At 50.0% G+C, this 24,663-nt stretch overlaps 1 protein-coding gene across 1 annotated transcript; it reads left to right on the forward strand.

The window, feature by feature from the left end:
- Positions 1 to 3,233: 3,233 nt before the first annotated feature.
- Positions 3,234 to 23,678, forward strand: SHE (Src homology 2 domain containing E). Its single transcript, XM_035099240.3, has 6 exons — positions 3,234 to 4,943; positions 6,654 to 6,780; positions 16,946 to 17,227; positions 17,619 to 17,799; positions 20,286 to 20,405; positions 22,705 to 23,678. The coding sequence occupies exons 1-6, from the start codon at positions 4,455 to 4,457 to the stop codon at positions 22,895 to 22,897; spliced, it is 1,392 nt and encodes a 463-aa protein (XP_034955131.1). The 5' UTR covers positions 3,234 to 4,454; the 3' UTR covers positions 22,898 to 23,678.
- The last annotated feature ends 985 nt before the right edge of the window (positions 23,679 to 24,663 follow it).

A 24,663-nucleotide genomic window follows, 5' to 3' on the forward strand; every position in this document is an offset into this window, starting at 1 on the left:
GCCCCATTACCTTCAGTAGCTTAGGGCCTCATCAAAACTTGTTGTTGTTGTTATTATTATTATCATTATTATTATTATTATTATTATTATTATTATTATTATTATTTCTATACCTCAAATGAAGGGTCACAGGGCACTTTACAATATAAAAACACAAAAATACATCCCATAGTAACAAATGAAAACAATAATCCTCACACACACAGCTTAAAAGGCCATGACTGTTTATGCAGCCCAAGGCCTGGGAAAAGAGTTTTTGCCTGGTGCCTAAAGACATGTAATGAAGGTGGCAGGCACTGGAAACAACATTCCACATATAGGGAGCCACTGCAGAAAAGGTCCTGTTCTTGTGTTGCTGCCCTCTGGACCTCTCACAGAGGACGAGGCACACAAAGAAGGGCCTCAGATGATGGTTGCATGCCCCAGTTGGTGCATGCTTTTACTCGGGAGTAAGCCTCATGCGTGGCAGTGGGATCTGCTCCTGAGATCGTCGCTGTGCCGAAACCCAATTGTGTTTCCCAAATAAACACATGCATAGGATCGTGGCTTTCCAAGACAGGTTCCAGAATTCAGCAGCACAGTGGAATTTATAACAAGAAAACATGTTGTGTCAGATTTCACCCATGCAGACCCACCCTGCCCCTCTTGTTTACTTGCAAGCAAGTTCTGTATAAACTGAGCCCAGTTTTGACTGGGGAGGGCGGGTTATAAATAAAATATTATTATTATTATTATTATTATTATTATTATTATTATTTTAATGAGCATGAGTTTCCACAAAGAATTCTAACTGCTACCATTCCCAGCAGCCTTAACAAACTACAGTTCCCAGGATTCTGTGGGGGGTGAGTCATGCCCTTAAATGTGCATTGGGTGTGCTTTAAATGTATAGAGCAGATGGCAAAATTTGGTTTTAAATAGCATTTTTGGTCTGAGCTCATTTGCAAAAGCTCCCTCCTGCTTCTTCTTATCTTTCTGCATTACAGTCTGTGGTGACAGCCAGGAAGAATGAATATGTACAATGCTTTGAATAAATATGCATATTTTAAAACATGAACCGCTTAGGAAAGAAATTAATATGCTGGTCCCTTTATTATGGTGATTATCAATGGCTAGAGATGGATGCATTTTTACAGAGGTTAACAGGCTGGTATAGACAGGGATTTTAAAAGAAAACAATATTTATAGCTTGCTCTTCATTGAATACTATTTTCAATCCCAGAGCAAAAAACAAAGTAATAAAAAATTAGGGGTGGTGGTGGGAATGGCAATATGCAAAACTTTTGGTATCATGTAAAACAGATCCAATAAAAGACAAAAATAACCATGCTGTCGTAAGGTAAACAAGCAAAACTACAGTGTCAAAAATGAAAATTTCCAGTTTAAGCAAATACGTAAGTAACAACAAACAAACAGAATATACTGGGAGCCAGAATATACTGGTTGAAGTGTTGGACTAAGAACCGGGAGATGGATGGACAGACAGATCTGTATGTGGATGTGTGGGCACACATACAAATCTGTCCATCCACACACACACACACCCCAATACATCGGAGTGGCTGGGGCAACCCAGTCAGATGAGTGGGGTACAAATAATAAAATGACTATTATTATATGGATAAACAGACAGACATGCATCTCTGAATGGATGGAAATGGATGACTGGAGAGGCAGAATTGTATGTGGGTGGATAGGCAGGTACGAATCTGTCTGTCTATGGATGGATGGATGAATTGGTCCTGTACCTCGATCAATGGGCATGGACGGATGGTTAGACCGATTTCGACATGAACGGCTAGAGGCAGACCTGGACATGGAGGGATGTGCGGACACAGACATGGATGGATGGAGAGACAAACAGATACGTACACAGATGACCGATAGCTATGGATCATGGGGTGACATGGATGGATAGACAGACTTGTATAAACATGAATGGACCAGGTGGATAGACAGAAAGTCCAGCAGGTGGATGGGTTTTGTTGATGAAGAGGCAGACATGTTGCATAGACAGACAGACGAAAAGAAGAAAGTGTAGGTCAGGCATCCCCAAACTTCGGCCCTCCAGATGTTTTGGACTACAATTCCCATCATCCCTGACCACCGGTCCTGTAACCTAGCGATGGGAGTTGTCGGCCAAAACATCTGGAGGGCCGCAGTTTGGGGGTGCCTGGTGTAGGTATATATGTCAGTGACGAAATATATAAGTGGATGGATGGAATATATCTGTATGGAAGAACACGTTAATATTTGTACATGAAGTGATGGATGAGAATATTCATGGACGGACAGAAACAACCTCTCTCCAGTGTTACAGCTCCTCAGAGTAATCCCATTGGAACTAATGGGCATTCTCTTGAGAATTACAGGTATAGGATTAGAACTACGCAAACAGTGTAGGTTTTTTTTTAAAAAAAAAAATGCATGCTACTACAGCCGCAAGAATGTGATTTGCCCAAAAGTGGAAAGATGGAGGTCCCGACGAAAGAAGATTGGATACAGAAATTAATGGAGTATGCAGAAACGGTGAAACTTACCGGAAGAATAACAAATAAAGATAACAAACTCTTTACAAAGGAAAGGAAGTGGTTTATTGTGTATTTAGAAGCAAATTGTAAACAGTTTAGGACATTGGCAGGTTTATTGCAAAAATCTGCAGTTTAAAAAAAATATAGAGAGAGATATCAGAATAGACGAATAGAAGAATAAATTAAGATAATTTGGAGCATGCAGGAAAAGATGGGTGGGGAGCAAGGAACCGCAGGAGGAGGGGAAAGGGAGTCGAAATCGAAAATGTTAAAATCTGGCAAAATAATATAAATGTATATAAATGAAAATAATAAAAAAAGAAACTGATGGGCATGACTAACTAGATCCATTAATTTCAAGGGGTTTACTTTGAGTTGGAGACAATCTATAGAAAATGAGGAAGAAAGGGGAGGATGGAGAAGTAATGTTTATAATTCACCACGCAACCTTTTTTTTGGTAAAGTACATGTAATAATAATAATAATAATAATAATAATAATAATAATAATAATATTAATAATAATAATAATAATAATATTCTGTCGCTCCTTAAACATTTAAGAAAAGCTGGCGCACAAACCGCGCCAAACCTGCCCCGTAAAAACGCGCAAGTTGCGCGCCCGGGCTCCGCTCCTCGCCTCTCTCATCCGCGCCCAGAGGCCAGACCCCTCGCGGCTCGCCAGGCCGCCCCCTCCGGATCTGGGCGGGGAGGCTTCTTGCGAGAGCCAGCCGCCCTTTCGCCTTCCCTGTCCGGCAGCAGCGGCGAGAGAGGCGCCTTGGGACGGCGTGGAAAAGCAGCGGCCGGGGGTCCCGTCGAGCAAAAGCAGGTAAAAGCAAAACCAAACAGCGGAGCCCGAGGGCGCCATGGGGCGACCCCACCCCAGGGCTGGATGAAAGAGAGGGAGGGATGATACTTTGCCGCCCCCTCCCCGCCGTGTAAAAGGATCCCCTTCTTGGAAAGACCCCTTTCCATGCCCCTAATAGTGACAGCCTTGAGAGGCATCCGCCTCTTGTTTTCTGGCCCCCTCCCACCCCCAGGACCAAGAAGCCCCTGTTCTGCCTGCTAGCTGGATCTCCCACAAATGATTTTTCTCCCCTGCCTCTTATAAAGAAAAGTCTATGTCTTTCTTCTTTTCCAAAAATGAAAATTTAGGACCCCTTCCGTCCGCTGCAAAGCATTATCTGAAAGTTTAGGAGATATAATTTGTTGGATCTCACTCCCCACCCCCACCCCCCCAAAAAGTGGGGAAGCACTAGTTGCCCTTCCTTCCAAAGCCCCTCCTAGTCACAATTTAAAATTCTCCCATGCCACTACTCTGACTCCCAGCTCACCTCCTTGTTGGCAGAGAGAGAGAGAGAGACCAGTTGTCTACCCACTTTTTTGGGGGGGGGCTACAGAGCTGGGCAAATGAGGCATTAAAAATGGGGTTCAGGGGTCCTCCACCTTGATGCGCTCTCCCAGTTGCTCATATTGCTGGATGAGTTTTATATAGGTGTAACTGTTTTATCGATCCACCCAAATTGATGCTTCCCTCTCTCTGCTGACCAGGTCTGCTTCCTTTTAAACTCCTTTATAATTCAGTTGGAAGTGGTGGCTTTTAATTCCTTGGGAGAAAGAGGAATTGGGCGGGACAAGGTGACCAGGTATTGGCCCTAATCCTGGCCACCTCCTCACCTCCTTTGCCCAGGGAATGCCTTTCCTATCCTTTGGGCGCTGGGCCTCCCCTCGCCTCTGGCTGCCCTTTTCCGAGTTACGTGGCTGGGTTGTCAGGGGGCGCGTGGCCAGTTTGAGGCCTACATCTCAGGCTCCCAAGACAGCCTGTGCCAGCCTCCGCACAGGCCTCCGCCCTTTCCCCAGCGGTACCCCAAACTCAGCTTCTCCTTGACCCCTGCTGCCGTGTGCTGCCCTCTGCCCCCCCCCCATGGCTGCCAAGTGGTTCAAAGAGTTTCCGTCCAGCCTGAAAACGGTTTCGGAGAGAGCCAAGCCGGGCAGTGCCGCCAACCTTGGGAAGCTGTGCAGTGCCTCGCGCAAGAGCCTAGGTCCTTCCGAAGCAGGCACGGCAGCTTCCCTGCCCGGGAAGAACCGGAAAAACTCTGCTACTGAGCTGGGCAGCCCACGGACCCTGCTTCTGCCAGGGAAAGATGGCGGAAGTGGACGGCTTTCGCGGGACAACCTCCAGGGCCTGCTGCAAGCCGCTGCGGGGAAGATGCGGAAGAATTCGCGGGTGGATGGGGCCCCCGCGGACGAACCAGCACGGGGGGCACCCAAAGGCAACGCTGGCTCCGGGACCTACATCAACCGGCTCATCAAAGTGGATGCTCACGAGAAAAACGGAAAGAACTACCCTGGAAGCGCCCCGAGTCCCACCCTGGTTGCAGCTCCCGAGTCAGAGAAGGCCAAACAGGAGACGGTAAGGATTCTGCTCACGCCAATACCCTTCCCATGGTAGTGCCAGCGTATGCCCGTTGGGCAGGCTTATAACGGGTAGGCCTCATTCATTCTCCATGCCCTTTCTCAGTTGCCAAAATAAGATGACCTTCTAAGGACTCTCTGCCTACACCAACTTGACACCGCTTAACGCCACTTTTGGTTTTGCTACCCAATTAACCTCACAGGCACCCATTGCCCTTGCATCTTTCATCTGCTGTGGATGTGCTTCCTTCTGTAATTCCTTTGCCTCTCTTCCACTCCCTGCGCAAGCTAATTAATCACATTTTTTTAAAAAAAAGATATAAGCAATTGCTTGACTTGTGAGACCCTTGATGCTATTGCTATGTTTAATTTAGCTGGACTCAAAACCACCATGTTTCTTGTTATGCAGAGTGAGAATAAGAGGCGAGGAAGAGAGTGGGTGGCTCTTTGAGCTGCTGAATGTCTGAAGAGAAGGGCGTCCTTAGTTCGGGGATGGGCTCAGGCTGCCGGCTGCAGATAGAACTCCATGGGAAATTATGAAAGGGCTCCTTAAAAGCAAAACGAAAAGCCTAAAATAATTAATCTGCTTTCTGGGGTTCCGTTTTGAAGGACGTCCAAACAGGACTTTATATGAAATAGAAACTCCTACGGTTTTTAATCCCGTATTATACAGAAATATAAATAGTTCCATTCTTTGTTTGCATAGCACCACCAGTATACAGAATTTGATAAGCAACCTCCGCAGAACTTCTACTTTATGTAAAAATCATTGTTGTTACTTAAACTCTGAGGTGCTCCTGTCATTTATGGGGGGTACAATTGTCATCCGCCCTTCTATTTACAATGTTCGGGGGAGCGTGCCAATCATTACGTAGCCAAAACAGCACCAGCCACACACAGCAGGGTGGTGACAGCAGGTTTACCTGGAGGCGGGTCTCGAGCTTTGCAGGAGGACACAATAATCTTTAGAAAAAGAGGGTGGGGAAGAGGAAGAAACTGCTGAATGAGGTCTGAGCATTCTCAGTGGCCACAGAAGACCTGAAAACATGAGGGGAAATGGAATGGAGCACCTGAAAGGGGGCACGGCTGGCTGGCTGGCAGGAACCCAGAACAAGCACACTCCATACCGCAACATTTTGTTGCAGGTCCCGCTATCTGTTGATTTATTTGTAATTTAGGTGATTTATACAGTGCCATTTGCACAAGCGACAGGGTGCTTTACAATAAGACACGTAAGTAAAAAGCAAGGAAACCACCAAACCCATAAAATAGTGCCATCCTTTAAAAGAGGGCAAACTTTTCCCAGACCAGTGGGTGTGGCTTGGGAAGGGGGTGTGGTTGAGAAGGTGTGGCCTTAGGAGAGTTTCCTGGGAAGAGGGATGGATGGCAAAACCACTCTGGGAATTGTAGTTCTGGGAAGGAAATACGAGGGCAGGAGTCTCCAAACAATTTTCAGCACCCTGAACAAACTACAGTTCCCAGGATTCTTGGCAGGGGGAGCCATAACTGTTTAAAGTACAGTACTATCGTAGTGCTTGAAACGTAATGTGCCGACAGGGCCTGGGGTAGGATGTTGGCCACGCAAATACGCATTGCAGGGGGTTGGACTAGATGAGCCTTTGGTTCCCTTCCAGCTTGACAGTTCTGTGAAATAAGCCTCACCTGATTGCTTAATTCTGCCTTTGCACCCCCTCCCTTTGCCATCAAGGTTATTATCCTGGAAGATTACGCCGACCCGTACGATGCCAAGCGCACCAAGGGTCAGCGAGATGCCGAGAGGCTGGGAGAAAATGACGGCTATATGGAGCCATACGATGCCCAGCAGATGATCACCGGTAAGTGTCCGGGCGCGTTTGCCAGGAGGGGGGCCATTAGGGGGCCATGCCAGCCCCAAAATCCTGAGACAAGGGGAGAGTTGGCATCACCTGCCCATGTCCCTTTCTGGCCTCCTGTGAGGAATCCGGCCCGCTGTCCATGCCCTCTTGGCGACATCGAGCGGAGCGTGAGACAGCTTAGCAGTTTGGAAAACTGGAGCCGCCGTTAATTGTTCCAAAGAAAGGTCATCTTTCTAACGTTTCCTTTCTCGACACCCCGAGGGGTGGAGGCAAAGAAACCTGGCAGGCCTTGGTTTGCCAGCCCAGATGTTTAAATGCCAACACCAATTCCGCCATCTCACTCACAACTGGCTGATTCTCGCCAAGACGTTTGCTGAGGAATCCTTGCAAGTTTGTCATGAGAACCTGGGTTGTTGTCAAGAATTCTGAGACATTTTCTTTAGGGTTCATACAGGTTCTTGGCCAGGACCAAGTTGGCCTTCATAGTTTCCCTGTGAGGACAGAGGCTGCACCCTAGAACAAAGGTGGGGCACCCATGGCCCTCTAGAGGTGGCTGGGACCCTGGCACCCATCATCCCTGACCACCAGTTTTCCTACCAGTGATCCCCCACATCCCATAAGACCACTGAGTCAGAATTAACCGCTGTACCACTTCCTGCTTCCCGAATTCCCATCATTCGAGTACCTGGTCAGTTACCAGATCTTGTGGCAGGGAGTCCCACAAGCTAAGCTCTGGCTTTGCGGAAGAAGCGGTTCCATCTACAATGACTGGGGTGGTGGTTTAGCCATGATTTAGATACAGGGGTGTTTATATAGAAACTAGTCTACTGTACAAAATTTTAATAATAATAATAATAATAATAATAATAATTTATACCCCGCCCATCTGGCCGGGTTCCCCCAGCCACCCTGGGTGGCTTCCAACAAAATACTAAAATACAGAAATCCATCAAACATTAAAAGCTTCCCTAAACAGGGCTGCCTTGAGATGCCTTCTAAAGGTCTGGTAATTGTTGTTCTCTTTGTCATCTGGTGGGAGGGCGTTCCACAGGGAGGGTGCCACTACCGAGAAGGCCCTCTGCCTGGTTCCCTGTAACTTGGCTTCTTGTAGCAAGGGAACCGCCAGAAGGCCCCCGGCGCTGGATCTCAGTGTCCGGGCTGAACGGTGGGGGTGGAGACGCACCTTCAGGTATACAGGACCGAGGCCGTTTAGGGCCTTAAACCTCTTGTTCCACCCACTTTTGCCCCAGGCCCCACCCACCACTGTCATGCGGCCCCCAGGAGGTCACCCAGGAGGGAATGTGGCCCTATGTCTGAAAAATCTCCCCCACTCCCAGACTACAGCACCTAGAAGCAGCCAATGTGGGCATGGTTTCATGTTATTAAATTCAGATTTCAAGTGGCCTGATCCCCCACCGATCCCCTATTCCTCCCATTGTCACTGTGAGGTTGGGACCCCTTGACCCACCCTGCTGGGGGGGGTCACTCGCACCCCAGCTGCTCCTTTTCTCTTCCCACCAAAATTAAAACAAAACAAAACAACTCCCCCCCCCCAGCCTTATCTCTTCCAGCAGAGAGGCAGGAAAGGAGAGAGCTGGTTTCCTGACCCAGATTTCTTTTTCCCGTTAGACCCCCCCTCCCCTGCCCCTCGGCCGCCACCAGATTTGTGCCCTGTCTCCCAGCTGTGCCAAAAATTTGCTTTCTCAAATTAAAAGCAGCACACTTGTTTTAGGGTAGCTAACTTTTATCTCAGGTCATTTATTTTTATTATTATTATTTTGCAAGGTTGCTCTGCAAGGGCACAGAGAGTGATGGAATATTATCGTGCTTTTTGACCGCATCAGTGAATACTGGGACCTTCGTCCCAACGAACTCTGGGAATTGTAGCTCTGTTGAGGGGAAGAGGGGGTCGCCTAACCAAGAACTACAATTCCCAGAGGAAGAAGGATTGCTTGTTAAAGCAGACCCTCCAAGTGCCCCTATTTTCCAAGGACAGTCGCGGATTTACAGAAGCCGTCCCAGTTTCAGATTTGATCCCGGAAGATCCCTCTTTTCCTTAGGACATCCCTATTTTCATCAAAGAAATGTTGGAGGGTATGGAGTTATGCGAACCCCCCCCCCCCCCGAGACAAGGAGATAAGTAACTATACAACCTTTAGAAGACAACTGAAGGCAGCCCTGTATAGGGAAGTTTATAAAGGTTTTATTATGTTTTTATATACGCTGGAAGCCGCCCTGAGTGGCTGGGGCAACCCAGTCAGATGGACAGGGTATAAATATTATTATTATTATTATTATTATTATTATTATTATTATTATTATTATTATTATTTTATAGAACAGGACATCCCTATTTTCATCAGAGAAATGTTGGAGGGTATGTTAAAAGCACGCTCTGTGCAGTGAGGGGGGAGAGGGGATTCTTAACAACTCTCAGCACCCATCACAAGCTACATTTCCCAGGATCCTTTGGGGGAAGCCATGGCAGTTTAAAGTGGTGCGATTTACTGCTTCAAATGTGTAATTCGGGGCCTTATTTCTAACTTGCTCTAGTCAGTTAGCACCTGAGGGGCCTCATTCTGCCGCCTGGGGCCGTGGACCTCTGCCCCCCACCCCAGGCCCGGCCCTGCCCTGACGGACCCCTGCCTTTTTGTAAAAACAAACAGGCCTCAAACGTGGCCGGTTGCCTAGCAACCAGCCGGATGCCTGCCCTGGGCTCTCAGGCCCGTGGCGTTCCCACCCGGAGCTGACACAGAATAACAGGAAACGGTAGCGCCGGAAGCCGGAGGCGATGTGGGGCATTGTTGGCGGAGGTGGCGTTCGTGCGCAGGATATGGGCGCTTTTACCTCAGACGCTGGTTTTGAGTGCGAGGGTTTCCCAGATCCTACATTCACTTCTCCTGGTTTTGACCCACCGCCGGGTAGGAGACAGTCCAATCCTTCCTGTCAAGAACAGAGGAAGCTGATTTGCACCGAGTCTGAAACCTGGGTCCACCTTGCTCAGTGTTGCATGCACTGACTGGCAGCATCTCTCCAGGATTTCAGGCAGGCAGTCTCTCTCTCTCTCTCCCAGCCCTCCCTGGATATGCTCCTGGGATTTGAACCTGGGACTGTGCAATGCAGATGCTCTCCCACCGGACGAACCTGGAAATAAAGGAAGTTTCTAGTCCTCATGGCTTCACATGAAGGGTTGATTTAACATCATAGCCAGACGCTGGAGAGACCTGTCAGGAGTAAGCATGGACCAATGGTACCAAATAGTATTAGAAACAGCCTTATTAGGAAAAACTAACCAATAAACGGGCACGGGGACAAATGGGAGAGGACGCCTATGACTCCCCTTTATCACACACACAGCCCAACAAAACGATGACAAGAACCCAGAATATGGCTAATCTGATTCAAAAATGCCCACCCACCCCACTCACACACAAAAACAAACTTCACTACAGCCAATCACAAACAAACAACCACACTGGAGGCCAACGCTAACCTCTCTCACCACCAAAGGAGCACAAGCAACCTGCACAAGCGATGCTGACAAAAAACCCACACATACATTAAGTAAAATAGAAACATTGCCACATGACCCCCACCCCCACTCACCATTCCGCCCTCCACCTCTTTCTCCCTTTTCTTCCTAATGTAGGTGTTATGTACTGAGCTGAATCCTAGAACAATAGGATTCAGAATCAGCGGGAGCTACCCAATCCAACTCCAGGTGGAAGTGAATCCGCAACCTGATTGGTCTGCTGGAGCAGCCAATCAGGCGGCTGGCGGAAGTGAATCTGCTACCTGATTGGCCTGTAGGAGCAGCCAATCAGGCTGCAGGCAGAAGTCAATCCATAATATAATTGGCCCACAGGTGTAGCCCTGAAGTAGCCAATCACGCAAGGCCCATTGTGTAAATAATGTATATAAGCAGATGGTTTGGGGAAAAGAGCCATTCGTCTTCTCTTCTCCTCCTTGATGACTATGAGCTGAATAAAGAGCATGAAATTCACTCTTGACTCCGAGTATATTTCACTGGCGACGAAGGTGGGATCCTGCTGAGCTGACCGCCACCACGCACTGCACCGCAGCACCGCCACCTGCTGCACCGCTGCATCGCACCGTGCATCCAGGCTTCAGCTCCAGGACCCAAGGAACCCAGAATGGCAACCGACAGCAGCTTCTCGCCATTCAAACCAGCATCAGGAGACTGGGAAGGGTACGCCGCCCGTTTCAACTTCCTCCTGCAAGCGAAAGAAGTCACCAACGATGCCATGAAGAGGGCGACATTCTTCAGCGTCTGTGGAGAGGAGACGTTTGAAATCGCCCGGGCTCTCCTTGCACCTAGAGATGTCGCTACCGTCTCTTACAAAACAATAATGGAACGGCTGAAGGAGCACTTCTCACCACAGCCCTCGGTGGTAGCTTGCCGAAATGCCTTCTACGCAAAGCGGCAAGCCCCGGGGGAAACCATAACTGGGTTTGTGACCTCCCTCCGCCAAGCCGCCCGGTTATGCAACTTCTCAGAATTGGAGAACATGCTTCGTGACCGCCTCGTCGGTGGCCTGAGGGACGAGATGTTGCAACGACGCCTCTACGCCAAAAAAGACCTCACGTTCCAGATTACTCTGGAGGAAGCCCTGGCAACCGAAGCCGCCGAGAGGTCAACGCAAGAGGCACGACCGGCCCCGCCATCCCAACCGAGGGTCTACCACGAAGACCTCACCGACGAATCCGAATCTGACAGGGAGGAAGTACACCGAGTACAGCGGCGCACTCAAGCAGCACACACACCACAGCAGCCTCGACGAGAAGGAGGGAACTGTGCAAGCTGCGGGGAGAACCACGAGAGGAGGACCTGTCGTTTCCGCAACGCAGAGTGCAGGCAGTGCAGAAAATTGGGACACATCGCCCGGGTGTGTCGGGCTCGACTCACCCGTCGACAAGCATCAGATGACCGACCCAGGAGCCCCAGGTCACACGGCACCATGCACCAAGGCAACTCGACGGAGATCACGGACTACCAGGTATTCCAGTTGCCCCATCCCAGCACAGAGAAAATTTATATAGAGGTACAGATAGAGGGAGCCCCATGCCGCATGGAGCTGGACACGGGTTCAACTCTATCCATAATCTCGGCCCGAACATTAAGGGAACTGTGCCCTAATGGGGGTCCCAAACTAAGGCCGGCCCCATTCACCCTCCGGGACTTCCAGAAACGTAAGGTCCCTACTATGGGGGTGGGGACCTTCAGGGTGCAATATCGAGGGCGAAAGCAACAATTGGACTTGCTGGTAGTTAAGGGCCCCTACGTTAGCTTACTGGGACTGGCATGGTTTGGACCTCTGGGGCTAGCCGTTACCGGGGTGAACCGCACTAGCTTACAAGTGGACGTGGACGCCATATGCAAAGAGTTTCCAGGGGTTTTCGATGGGGCATTGGGACGATATACAGGACCCCCCATTGCCCTACAGCTGGACCCCGCTGTACGACCCATCAGGCACAAGGCCCGCCGGGTCCCGTTCGCCCTGAAACCCCGCATAGACGAGGAATTGGACCGGCTCGTGGAGCAAGGAGTGCTGGAGCCGGTGCCCAACGCCCCCTGGGAAACTCCAATTGTCACACCCGTCAAGCCTAACGGTTCGGTCCGCATCTGTGCAGACTACAAATGCACCATAAACAAGGCTCTCACGGCCCATGCATACCCAGTGCCAGTGGTCAGCCATGTCCTCGCCACCCTGGCTGGGTCAAAAATCTTTGGCAAACTGGACTTGGCCCAAGCGTATCAACAGTTGCCTGTGGACGAAGCCACAGCAGAGGCTCAGACGATTGTGACGCACAGAGGGGCATTCAGAGTTAAGCGGCTGCAATTTGGCGTTAGCGTGGCACCAGGCATATTCCAGAATCTAATGGACTCTCTCCTTAAAGGGATTCCTGGCGTCACCCCCTTCTTCGATGATGTACTGATCGCCGGGCCCACACCAGAGGAATTTGAGGACCGCCTCCGCTCCGTCCTGCACCGTTTCCAGACGGCGGGCCTCAAGGTGAAGCGGGAAAAGTGTTTACTGGGAGTGCCGCAGGTGGACTTTCTGGGATTTAAGGTGGACGCAGAAGGGGTCCATCCAACCGGTGACAAGGTACGGGCCATTTGTGAGGCCCCAGCGCCCAAGAGCAAGCCCGAACTTCAGTCATTCTTGGGACTATTGAACTTTTACCATGCCTTCCTTCCCCATAAGGCAGCGGTAGCGGAGCCCCTACACAGACTCCTAGATAAAAGGGCCCCTTGGGTGTGGGGCCAGCGACAAAAGGCCGCATTCCAGGCAGTCAAGGACTTGCTCGTCTCGAACTCGGTCTTAGCACACTTCGACGAGAGGCTGCCAGTGGTGCTGGCATGCGACGCCTCTCCCTATGGCATCGGCGCTGTCCTGGGACACCAACTCCCGGATGGAAGAGAGGTGCCGGTGGCATACTTCTCCCAGACGCTTGCTGCAGCCGAACGAAACTACTCACAGATTGACAAGGAGGGTCTGGCAATCGTGAAGGGCGTAAAAAAATTCCATGATTTCTTGTACGGGCGGCCCTTTACCATAGTGACTGACCACAAGCCGTTGCTTGGCCTGTTTGCCCCTGAGAAGCAGACCCCCCAAGAGTTGTCTCCACGTGTCCTCAGGTGGTCAATTTTCCTTGCCGGCTACCAGTATGCACTAATCCACCGCCCTGGGAAGGCGATGGGCCACGCAGACGCCCTCAGCAGGCTACCACTACCAGAAACAGGCCCCGACCCAGCGCCTGCGCAAGAGGTTATGACCCTGGAGCTGCTTCCCGACCGACCCATTCAGGCACAAGAAGTTGCGCACCATTCCACAAAAGATAGGGTCATCTCCCGGGTCCTGGACTGGGTGTGGCGAGGATGGCCCAGCAGCAGCCCCGGGCCAGAATTCGCTGGCTACACAAACCGCAAACATGAACTGTCGGCCCACAAGGGGTGCCTGTTATGGGGAAGCAGGGTTGTTGTTCCCCAGCCCCTCCGCAAAAGGGTCCTCACAGCCCTACACGAGACACACCCAGGGGTAGTGAGGATGAAGGCCCTTGCCAGGAGTTATGTGTGGTGGCCGGGGATTGACAGAGAGATAGAGGCCTGGGTCCAACACTGCCAGACCTGCCAAGAATCCCGCCCGGATCCCCCAAGGGCCCCAGTCCAGCCCTGGGAGTCCGCCCGACATCCATGGTCACGCTTGCACGTGGACTTCGCTGGCCCCTTCCAGGGAAAAACATTCTTCATAGTGGTGGATTCCTACACCAAATGGCTGGAGGTCGCACTGGTACCATCCACTTCTACGGCGGCAGCCATCCGGGTACTACGTAAGCTGTTTGCGACCCACGGGCTCCCTGACACCCTCGTCTCGGACAATGGAACCGCATTCACGTCAGAGGAGTTCCAGACCTTCACAGCGCAGAACGCCATCCGCCACATCCGCTCAGCACCATTCCACCCTGCCACCAATGGCCAAGCGGAGCGCATGGTGCGGACCACCAAGGACAGCCTCCGCCGCATGACACAAGGGGACTGGGAATACCGCCTTGCCGCATTTCTTCTAGCACAGCACAGCACCCCAAGCACAACGACGGGCCGGAGCCCAGCTGAATTACTAATGGGCCGGCGCCTTGCAACTAGACTGGACCGACTTCACCCCGACAGAGCTCAGGATGAGGTAGTGGTGGGGAAAGGCAGGAACCCCCGGACATTTGTGGCCCAGGACCCAGTGTATGCAAAGAATTTTGGGGCAGGCCCAGCATGGGTACCCGCCACAGTCACCAAGGTGACCGGTCCCGTGTCGTACGAGGTACTAACGGAAGGGGGGCAATGTTGGCGCCGCCACTGCGACCAGCTACGACGACGATTCCCAGGAGGAACCCGGGAGGAGAGCGGGACAGAGGGGTCCCAAGGGGACAGCAGGGCAGTGAGGCCTGTAGAGCGAGAGGGGTGGGCAGGGGAAGCAGAAGCAGTAGGCACAGAGGGGCGCCCCGAGGCTGGAAGGACACCGGAACCAGAGCTACAACCTAGTGGTTCAGTGGCGCCAGACCAGACAGCCCTGGCACAGCCAGCAGCCTCGGAACACGAGCCAGAACCAGAACCCCTGACCAAGGAACACCCCAGGCCACAACGCACACGGAGGCGGCCAGCAGACCTTGGGGACTACGAATGCAACTTCCCGGGCAGGACTGGAACTTAGAGGGGAGGGGTGTTATGTACTGAGCTGAATCCTAGAACAATAGGATTCAGAATCAGCGGGAGCTACCCAATCCAACTCCAGGTGGAAGTGAATCCGCAACCTGATTGGTCTGCTGGAGCAGCCAATCAGGCGGCTGGCGGAAGTGAATCTGCTACCTGATTGGCCTGTAGGAGCAGCCAATCAGGCTGCAGGCAGAAGTCAATCCATAATATAATTGGCCCACAGGTGTAGCCCTGAAGTAGCCAATCACGCAAGGCCCATTGTGTAAATAATGTATATAAGCAGATGGTTTGGGGAAAAGAGCCATTCGTCTTCTCTTCTCCTCCTTGATGACTATGAGCTGAATAAAGAGCATGAAATTCACTCTTGACTCCGAGTATATTTCAGTAACACTAATGTCTCAACAAATGAAACTGATCTGTAGAAATTGTAACTTGAAAAAAGAGACATTGCACATACTTTTGTAAACCAGGAAATCTTTAATAAAAAATAGGTTTTAAAAAACCCATAAAGGGTTCATTTAAATAGGAAGCTTGTCTCACTTGACTTTTAATCTCAGGGTGGTGGGTTCAAGCCCCACGCTGGGCAAAGGATTCCTGCATTGCAGGGGGTTGAGCTAGATGACCCTCGGGGTCCCTTCCCAGATTCTATGAAGCTGCCTCATACTGAGTCAGACTCTTAACTCAACTTTGCCTCACCCATGTTTTGAATCCTGAGGAGAAAACCAGATGAATAGGAAGCAAGGAATTAAGGAATCTTTACTAGAATACTGTACTAGAGTACATAAGCGGACAGGTCACAAAACGGAAGCAATGTTTGTTCTAGGAAAAATCAGAATTGGGTGGAAAGTATCATGGAATGAGAGCCCACTAGGCATTGTTCTAGCTGTTCCCTGCGGCACAAGCCATTTCATGCTGAGGAATTAGGCATAAGAGAAACCTAACAGGGTTGCTAGCTTGTTCACCCTGCAATCCTGGAACTATGTGCATCTCTGCTATAAAATTTATTATTTTAAAAAACAACAACTTTTGTCTACTTTGACTGGCAGCAAAGGACCCATTAGAGAGAAATTGCTCTTTTTCACTCACTCGCACTCTTTTTCACTCATTCGCACTCACACATATGCATAATAAAGGCAAAGGACCCCTGCACATTAGAGCTTGGAAGAAGCCCGTGCTACGCATAGAGTGTGCTTGCACACACACACACACACACACACACACACACACACACACACACACAAATGTGGCACCCAGAGAAAAATCAATGGATACCCCTGGAGAACTGTTGAAGGCATTATGCGGTTACGGGCCAAAGTGAATGCTCTTCTATGAGAGGGTATTTCCAGGTGGAATAAATATCTGGCTGGGAAGTACAAACGGATCCCTTTATGTGAGAGATGCTGCCTGTGTGGATCAGGAGAAGTGGAATCTATCGGCCATATACTTCTGCGATGCTGCTTCTACGAGGAGGTGCGAGGCGAGCTTATCCACACTATACTGGCAGAGCTACCTGGACGCTCGGATAATTTCTATATAGAGTGGCTTCTTTCCGACGCTAACCCTAATGTGTCAGCGAAGGTTGCCAAATTCTGTGCTAGAGCTATTAAAGATTCGGTCTAATCTAATTAGCAGTGTCCAAATATCCTCAGAACATCTTCAGGACTAGCTAAAGAGGATCCAGTGATATTAACTGCTGCAGTCTACCTCCCTAAGTAGTAATACTCCTTTTAATTAGTTTTATTTTAACCAATTGTTAAAACTTATGCTTATTGTCTATTTTTAGATATTCTTGTTTTCTTTTATTGTTTTTATGTATCACATATTTATGTGTGCTGGTCAAGAACCGTAATAATCAATCAATCAATCAATGGATACCTTTTACACAAATGTTGACGGGTGCAGAGAAACTCTGACCTTTCCACCCTGTTTTCCTCCCAGAAATCCGCAGGCGGGGTTCAAAAGACCCTCTTGTCAAAGCCATCTTGCTGTTGGATGAGCCAGCGGAGGCCAAAGGAGACCCCCCTCCTCCTGCTCCTGCTACAACTACAACTATTAAGCGCCAAGGGGCCAAACCGCCACAGCTATATGACACCCCCTACGAACCGGCGGAAGCGGGGCCCAAGCCAGAGGCCCGGCTGCCGGAGAATGACGAGCGGCCGCCAGCTGAGTACGAACAGCCCTGGGAGTGGAAGAAAGATCAAATTGTGAAAGCTCTCTCAGGTAAGAGATAGTAGTTTGTGCGCATGCGGAGATTAGGGTTGGGTTGTATCCGATTTATAAACAGTTCTTTGCCTGGTCACCTATGGTGAGCTCAGAAATTTGTCCTGGCGACCAGGCAGAGAAGTTTAACCAGAAGCTGTTCTTCTTCCGTTCTGTTTAAGACCCAAATAACTAATGTAAATCTATGCGTAGATGAATAAATTCCATAAACCTACTCCCAAGGGCTGACTTCGGCACCCACCCATCAGTCGCCTGCCATAATTATGACACCAGATTATCTACAGATTGACTACAAATGCAATTAATAATAACTTGCAAGTCGCTGGCAGCGCTGGACTCCCATTGGTGGATATGTGACACATCCATGAAGACTCTTCCCCTTTCCTTCCAGTGCAGTTTGACGGGTCGGAGAGACCCTCAGCGTTCAAGGATGAAGTTCCAGCACAGCCGCGCCAACAGCAGCATCGCCGCCAGCGGAGCTGGCCCTCCAAGATGGTGAAGCCCATGGCAGTGGCAGATCCAGACCCAGATGGGGACCGTGTGGATCCTTCCCTCGCCTTGGAAAAACAGCCGTAAGCACCCAGCAGCCAAAGATAACCTCAGCACCATAGCTGTGTGTATTCTGTAGGCCTCTTAGAATCTGATAGCCTGGGATGTAGTTCAACATCTCCCAGCATTCGTTTGTTTTTTTTAAAAAAAAACAGAAGAAGGCAAGTTGCTAGTCCTCATTAAGTGGCACCAGATTCCTTGCAAATTTCACCAAGCCTGCCTCTCTGTGGATATTTTCCTTGCCTTCCCTTCCTCCTTCCCTACAAATGCGTTCCAAGTTCTTCCCAAAATCTGAACTGAGGAAACGGAATGAATTCAGGGATTATGTACTGAACCTGCATACTTTATTTGAAAAGTCCTGCTTTTATTGTGCAGAATACACATGGTGTGGTCTTGTCTTCGCTCCCCTGCTTTTACCAGCCTTCTAAAACGTTGAGAGATTTGGGGGTCTCATATGCATGGTGTACACAGCCCCTCCTTGGAATGCATCGCAAGGCCCAGCACCTCAATTCAGAGCCCTGAAAATCTCCCTTGTTTATTTGAAAAGAAACAAAAGTAAGATACTGTCCCTCAGGGTAGAACCAGGAGGTACATTGGTAGAGGTCCCTGGTGGTTATGGAGCATGTATAAGATCTGGAGCAAAGCTTGCCCATTTATCATAGGATCTGAACAGCTCAATTAGTAAGTAGCTGAGTACTATGCTGTTCCCCACTGTGGACTAGAAGCTTGCTCTGATCTCATGGGACCATTTGTATTCCAAGCTGGAAGCAGTATTCCATTTCCTGGCCACGTGCTGAAGGTTCTCCACCCCTGATTTAGACAGAAGCCACATGGCTATCCATCTGGAATGCTGCAAGTTGCAAGATTCCTGCCTTGACCGGTGGGCTGGACTAGATGACATCACGGGGTCCCCTCGCAACTCTTAAGAATCTCTAGTTAATCCGTGTGAGCTCCTACCTGCAGTGTGAAAGGGATGCAGCTCAATGGGGTGAGGGAAGACTTTTAACACACAGTCAGTGCTTTAACTCCACTGTTTTGGGGTATTTGTTTTTTTTAAAACCCAGCCTGCAATAAAAGCCACCTTAGTGTTTTGTAAACTGGTGAACCCCAGGTGGATAGCAAAATGAATTGGGGAGGGTTTTGTTCTTCCTTCTGTCTTGAAACAGAGGCGCAGGTCCATCTCATGAATAGGCTGTTTGGCAGACAGCTTTCAAGGACAGAGAAGGGGAAAGCTTTTCATGAGAAAGCATAATGAACCTGCGAAGTTAATTGCCATGGGATGTTGCTATGGCGACTTAGGATAAGTAGCGCTTTAAAAAGAGCAAGTTTGGGGGGGCAGTTTTGGAAAAATCAATGATAGATAGGGTTATTGACGGCTTTCCACTGAAAGTGAAACCTCCATGTTTCAAAGCAGTATACCTGGGGCACCCTGGGACGCAGTCCCGACATTGCCTGATCACTTATGGCGAGTTAAGAAATTTGTCCAGGCGACTAGACAGAGAAGTTTAATAAGAGGCAGGTTCCTCCTCCCCTTTCCTTCTGTTTATTTTAAGACCGAAAAAAACTAATGTAAATATATGTGTGGATGAATAACTTCCATAAACCTATGGACATTCCGGCGCCAGGCGTTATTCCGGTGAGCACTGACTGCTTTCAAGCACCTGAATGGGGAGCCTGGTGCCCTCTGGGTGCTCTTGAACTAGAACTCCCATCCTCCCTGACCGTTGGGCCATGCTGGCTGATGAGAATGCAAAACAACATCAGGCCAGCGGCCCACCTGGGCAAGCAGCAGGCTCTGGGAAGGGTCTCCTTGTGAGTAGGAGGCGCAGCTTGGCTTTGCTGAGGCTGCTGAGAGGCGCTGGGCTGAGATATCGCAATTTTCAGAAGCAGGGGGCCCATGGCTTGGCTTTTGAAAAAACAGGGTCTGTAGTACTTAGCTAACTGGGAACCACTGCTCTATGCTAAGAACAGCCCTGCTGGATCAGGCCAGAGGCCCGTCCAGTCCAGCATTCTGATCTTTCATGAGCAGATCATAGATTCATAAACTTGGAAGGGACCACAAGAAACACCTAGTACATCTTGGGTCCTAAACGGCTTGGCTCCCGAACAAATCAGCTCCCAAACGCTGCAAACCTGGAAGTAAGTGTTCTGGTTTGCGAACGGTGTTTTTTTTGAAGCCAATGTCAGCATTGTTTTGGGGGCCAATCAGCCAATCAGAAACTGTGCATTGGTTTGTGAACGTTTTGGAAGTTGAACGGACTTCCAGAACAGATTGAGTTTTGGAACCAACCCCCTGCAATGCAGGAATGTTTCACCCAATGTGGGACTCGAACCCACAGCCCTGTGATCAAGAGTCGCCTGTTCTACCAACTGAGCTGACAATAGCCCACCAGGTGCCCCAGTGGGAAGCTGGCAAGCAGATCCAAGCACACAAGCTCTCGGTCTCTCCCCTCCTGTGGTTTCCATCAACAGAAGCATGGCTGAAGCTGACCCTCTCCTTTCCCCGCAGCTGGTTTCACGGCGCCATCACTCGAACCGAGGCGGAGAGCCGGCTGCAGCCGTGCCGGGAAGCCGGCTACCTGGTCCGCACCAGCGAGACAGCGACCAGCAAGTACTCCATCGCTCTCAAGTGAGTGCCTGTTCTCCGAGGCAGGAGGGCTGGATGGGGGCAAAGCGGACTCTGATCTGAAGTCAACTCACTCCCAGATCTCCCTTGCCAAGCCACACCATTGGGTCAGTGTTGTCGGCCCAGGCCAGCAGCATTCCTCCAGGGTTTCTCTCTCTGCCTGCCTGGGGATGCCAGGAATCAAACCTGGGAGCTTCTGCATGCTCTACCACTGAGCTACGGCCCTTCCCTTGAATATAATAAGGTTCTAGTCCTCATGCTTTTGAACAAAGGGCTGGTTTAAAGAGGGGAGCCTGCCTCGTCCCTTTTGGTCTATCTGGCTCAGTGTTGTCTACACTGACTGGCAATGGCTCTGCAGGGTTTCAAACAGGGGATCAAACCTAGGACCTTCTGCATGCAGGGCAGGCGTCCCGAACCACTGATTGATGGCCGCCTCTACATTAGTTAACTCACCACCACCTGTCCAAATAGCCACAGCCGAGCTCCCTTGCATTTTGCAAGAAAATTGATGGAGGGGAACCTGAAATTGGAGCTGGGGCTACAGGACCAAGGAGGAAAAGGAGATACATTCCTCCACCCCTGCCCCGTTCTCTACCTTGCCCACCCAGATTCCCGGAATCCTTTTGCCTTTCTGACCCTGCTTGTGTAGCTCTGCTGCCTCCCTGCCTCCCTGCCTAGCACTGGCTCCTCAACGGAGGATCGCTGGCCGGGTGCGGCCCACACTTCCTTCCTCAGGATGCTGAGCCCCTGGATTGGAAACAATCGGAGCTGGGAAGGGAAGGGGATTTGAAAAGAGAGGACGAGGGAGAAGTGCTGTGTTGTGACAGGGGAGGGCTAAGGCAGCAAGAAGCAGGCCAGAGACCTAGAAGGGAAGAAGGGACCCCCTGGCACCGGATCTCTTGGGGGTCCTGAGCCCCTTTGCATTTCCTGACTCTGTTAGGGTTGCCAGACTCAATAGAGGACAGGACTTCTGTGCCTTTAATTGCCCTGCTCTCTTTTGAGTCTGGAAACCTTAAAGAGAAACCAGCAGACCCTTTGTTTAATTTCCAAGCAAAGGGTCTGCTGGTTTCTCTTTAAGGTTTCCAGACTCAAAAGAGAGCAGGGCAATTAAAGGCACAGAAGTCCTGTCCTCTATTGAGTCTGGCAACCCTAGACTCTGTTCCGTAAGAAGAAAAGGCCTCTTTTCCTTTTTTTCTACTTTGCTTAATGCTGAGATGGGATCCTGCCATCCTGCAGGACCCTAATTCCCATCATCCCTGACCTTTGGCCACGTTGGCTGGGAGTTGATGGGAACTGGAGTTCCTACAACTTCCTTCATCTCAGTGATTCTGTGTTCTGGATCCAGGCCTCACCTGCAGCTACTTTTTTACTGGCTTGGCTTGTCCCTTCAAAAGAAAAGTGGTCCATATTATTATTATTATTATTATTATTATTATTATTATTATTATATTTTATTTTATTTTATTTTATTTTATTTTATTTTATTTTTTAAAACCTTTCATTATAAGAAGTCAATAATATTCCCAAGCAACCTACACAACCATCCACACAAGGCAGGACGACATCAAATCCCAGGTGCAGGAGAGGACTACACACACACACACACACCATATTTATTCGAATGTAATGTGCACCTTTTTTTGGCCAAATTACATTGCGAATATTCAGGTGCACATTAGATTCGATTGCAAGTTGGAAAAGCACCGCTGATGTAGCAAATACTTTTGGGGGGTTTCAAGGTTTTAAAAACTGAGGTGTGCATTAGATTCGTTGACGCATTAGATTCGCGTAAATACAGTAAATATATCCCGCCTTTTCCATTGACGGGACTCAGCTTACATATACAGTCATACCTTGGTTCTCGAACGCCTTGGGACTCATACATTTTGACTCCCAAATGCCAAAAATCCGGAAGTAAGTGTTCCGGTTTACGAATGTTTTTCAGAAGCCAAACATCCGACGCGGCTTCTGCTTGAGTGCAGGAAGCTCCTGCAGCCAATCGGAAGCCGCGCCTTGGTTTTCGAAAGGTTTCAGGAGTCGAATGGACTTCCAGAACAGATTACGTTTGAGAACCAAGATACGACTGTATTATTTTTTGTCTCTCCCACGGTCAGCACGTTTCCTTTTAAAATGTGAATAATGTGAATAAATCTAAGTGGGCTGGAAGTCTCCACTTGGAGGGGGACTAAGGCTCTTTGAGAGCCACAGGTGCCTTTCCACCCAGCAGGAAGGATTGAGAGGGGAGCGGGGAATGCAGGCATCCCGTTCACACACCCCCAATTTTGTCCCCCTCCACGCCCAGGACCAGCCAAGGATGTGTCCACATCATCGTGGCCCAGACCAAGGATCACAAGTACACGCTCGACCAGGCCGGCGGCCTCTTTGACAGCGTCCCCGAGGTGGTGTGCTATTACTCCAGCGAGAAGCTGCCTTTCAAAGTGGCTGAGCATATGATGTTGCGCTACCCGGTCGCAACACCGAGCAAGACCCACTAGCACCCCACCCCTGCCCCACCCCGCACACCTGGAATCAGAACTGGGATCCGACTGGAGAAACGCTGGACTGGGGAAGATACACACTCATGAAACGCCCACGAATCAGCAGCGGATCTTCCCCACATTCTACCCCGAATCTCCTCTCCGCTCATGGACTCCCCCCCCACTTCCCCTCCCCCAAGATCTCTGGGTTCAGCACCCTCTGTTTCTCGTGGATTGGCCCTCCTCCTTTCCCTTCTGCACTGTAATTTATGTATAAATAAATTCATTCTGGCACAGGGCTGGGGGAAACAGTGGCCTTCCTGATGTGGTTGGACTCCAACTCCCAGCCAGTGTGGCTGATAGGGCCTGGAGGAATCCTGGAGGAATCCTGAGGATCACTTGGTTCGGCTTCCTGCGATGCAGGATTATGCAGCTGTCCCATACAGGAATCGAACCCACAACCTTGGCGTTACCAGCCCTACGCTCTAACCAGCTAAGCTATCCAGGAGGATGGGAGTTGCAGTCCAATAGTTCCCCACTGGTTTCCCACCCCTAATCTAGTGTGACCGATCTGCTGTGCAGATGAAAGGGTTTGGCGGCAGCAGTGCTGACCCCCAGGGACCCCCATTAAGTTCTATTGGGTGTTATAAGGAAGGTTCGGACCTGAGATTCTGTGGGGAGGGGAGAGAATCATCTTGTCTCAGATTCTGTGGTCGACCACTTGTATGTGGCCACCTTGAGCTCCTTGAAGGAAAAGAAAAAGTGGGCTAGAAATCAAATAAACAAACAAACAAACTAATTCTAGTTTTGTCCCCATCTTCCTCCTCCCCGGTGAGTTCTGAGGGCAGTCCGAATCTCGTGGGGCAAGGTCTGTTTTTTTGCCCTCGCAAGTGAAGCCTCTGGCTGGTTTGTTGGCCATGCTTGGGACTTCTAACACGGCAGGTCAGTTACTCACAACCCCCCACCCCACGAGGGTGACAACCATCTGGAAATCTCACCTGGGGACCACTTTTGCCTTGACCACCATGTCTGGTACCACTTCCTAAGATGGGCCTATGCCAGTAAACAGGTGCCACACTTGACGTCTCCCAGGAGATGAGAAGGGAATCCCCCCTCCCAACCATCAGCTCAGATCCTTTCCTTTGCAGACCTCCCTGAGTGCCATTTGCTGGAAAGGCAGGATACGGATTTAACAAAGCAAGGAGGCACTGCCAGGCTAAGCTTTCCAGAGACTGCTACCAGAATGTGCTTTTCCCAGGGGGCCCACAAACCTGGAACCAATTTAACTACACATCATTGGGGTGGCACTGTGGTCTAAACCACTGAGCCTCTTGGGCTTGGCGATCAGAAGGTCCGCGGTTTAAATCCCCGGTGAGCTCCCGTTGCTCTGTCCCAGGTCCTGCCAACCTAGCAGTTCAAAAGCAAGCCAGTGCAAGTAGATAAATAGGTACTGCTCCGGTGGAAAGGTAAACAACATTTTCGTGCTCTCTGGTTTCCGTCATGGTGTTGCGTTGCGCCAGAAGCGGGTTAGTCATGCTGGCCACATGAACCGGAAAGCTGTCTGTGGACAAATACCGGCTTCCTTGGCCTGAAAGCGAGATGAGCACCGCAACCCCATAGTAGCCTTTGACTGGATGTAACCATTCAGGGGTCCTTTACCTTTACGTTTTACATCAACAGTGGTTGGCGGCTGTTGGACACTGGTAGCATGGAAAGCAGGGAGCCTGGCACTAGGTGGCGCCAGAGCCAATGGGAGGCAGAGCAGACCGATTAGCTGTACTCCT

This window comes from Zootoca vivipara, chromosome 16 (genome assembly GCF_965207765.1).
Source record: "Zootoca vivipara chromosome 16, rZooViv2.hap1.1, whole genome shotgun sequence".
Classification (NCBI taxonomy): Eukaryota; Metazoa; Chordata; class Lepidosauria; order Squamata; family Lacertidae; genus Zootoca; species Zootoca vivipara.

What these genes read in the sequence shown, in the direction of transcription:
- SHE (XM_035099240.3), top strand. Translation starts at nt 4,455, where the DNA reads ATGGCTGCCAAGTGGTTCAAAGAGTTTCCGTCCAGCCTGAAAACGGTT. An exon ending in TGCCCAGCAGATGATCACCG is followed by an intron (nt 6,781 to 16,945) that starts GTAAGTGTCCGG and finishes TTTTCCTCCCAG; the next exon opens with AAATCCGCAGGCGGGGTTCA. An exon ending in CTCGCCTTGGAAAAACAGCC is followed by an intron (nt 17,800 to 20,285) that starts GTAAGCACCCAG and finishes CTTTCCCCGCAG; the next exon opens with CTGGTTTCACGGCGCCATCA.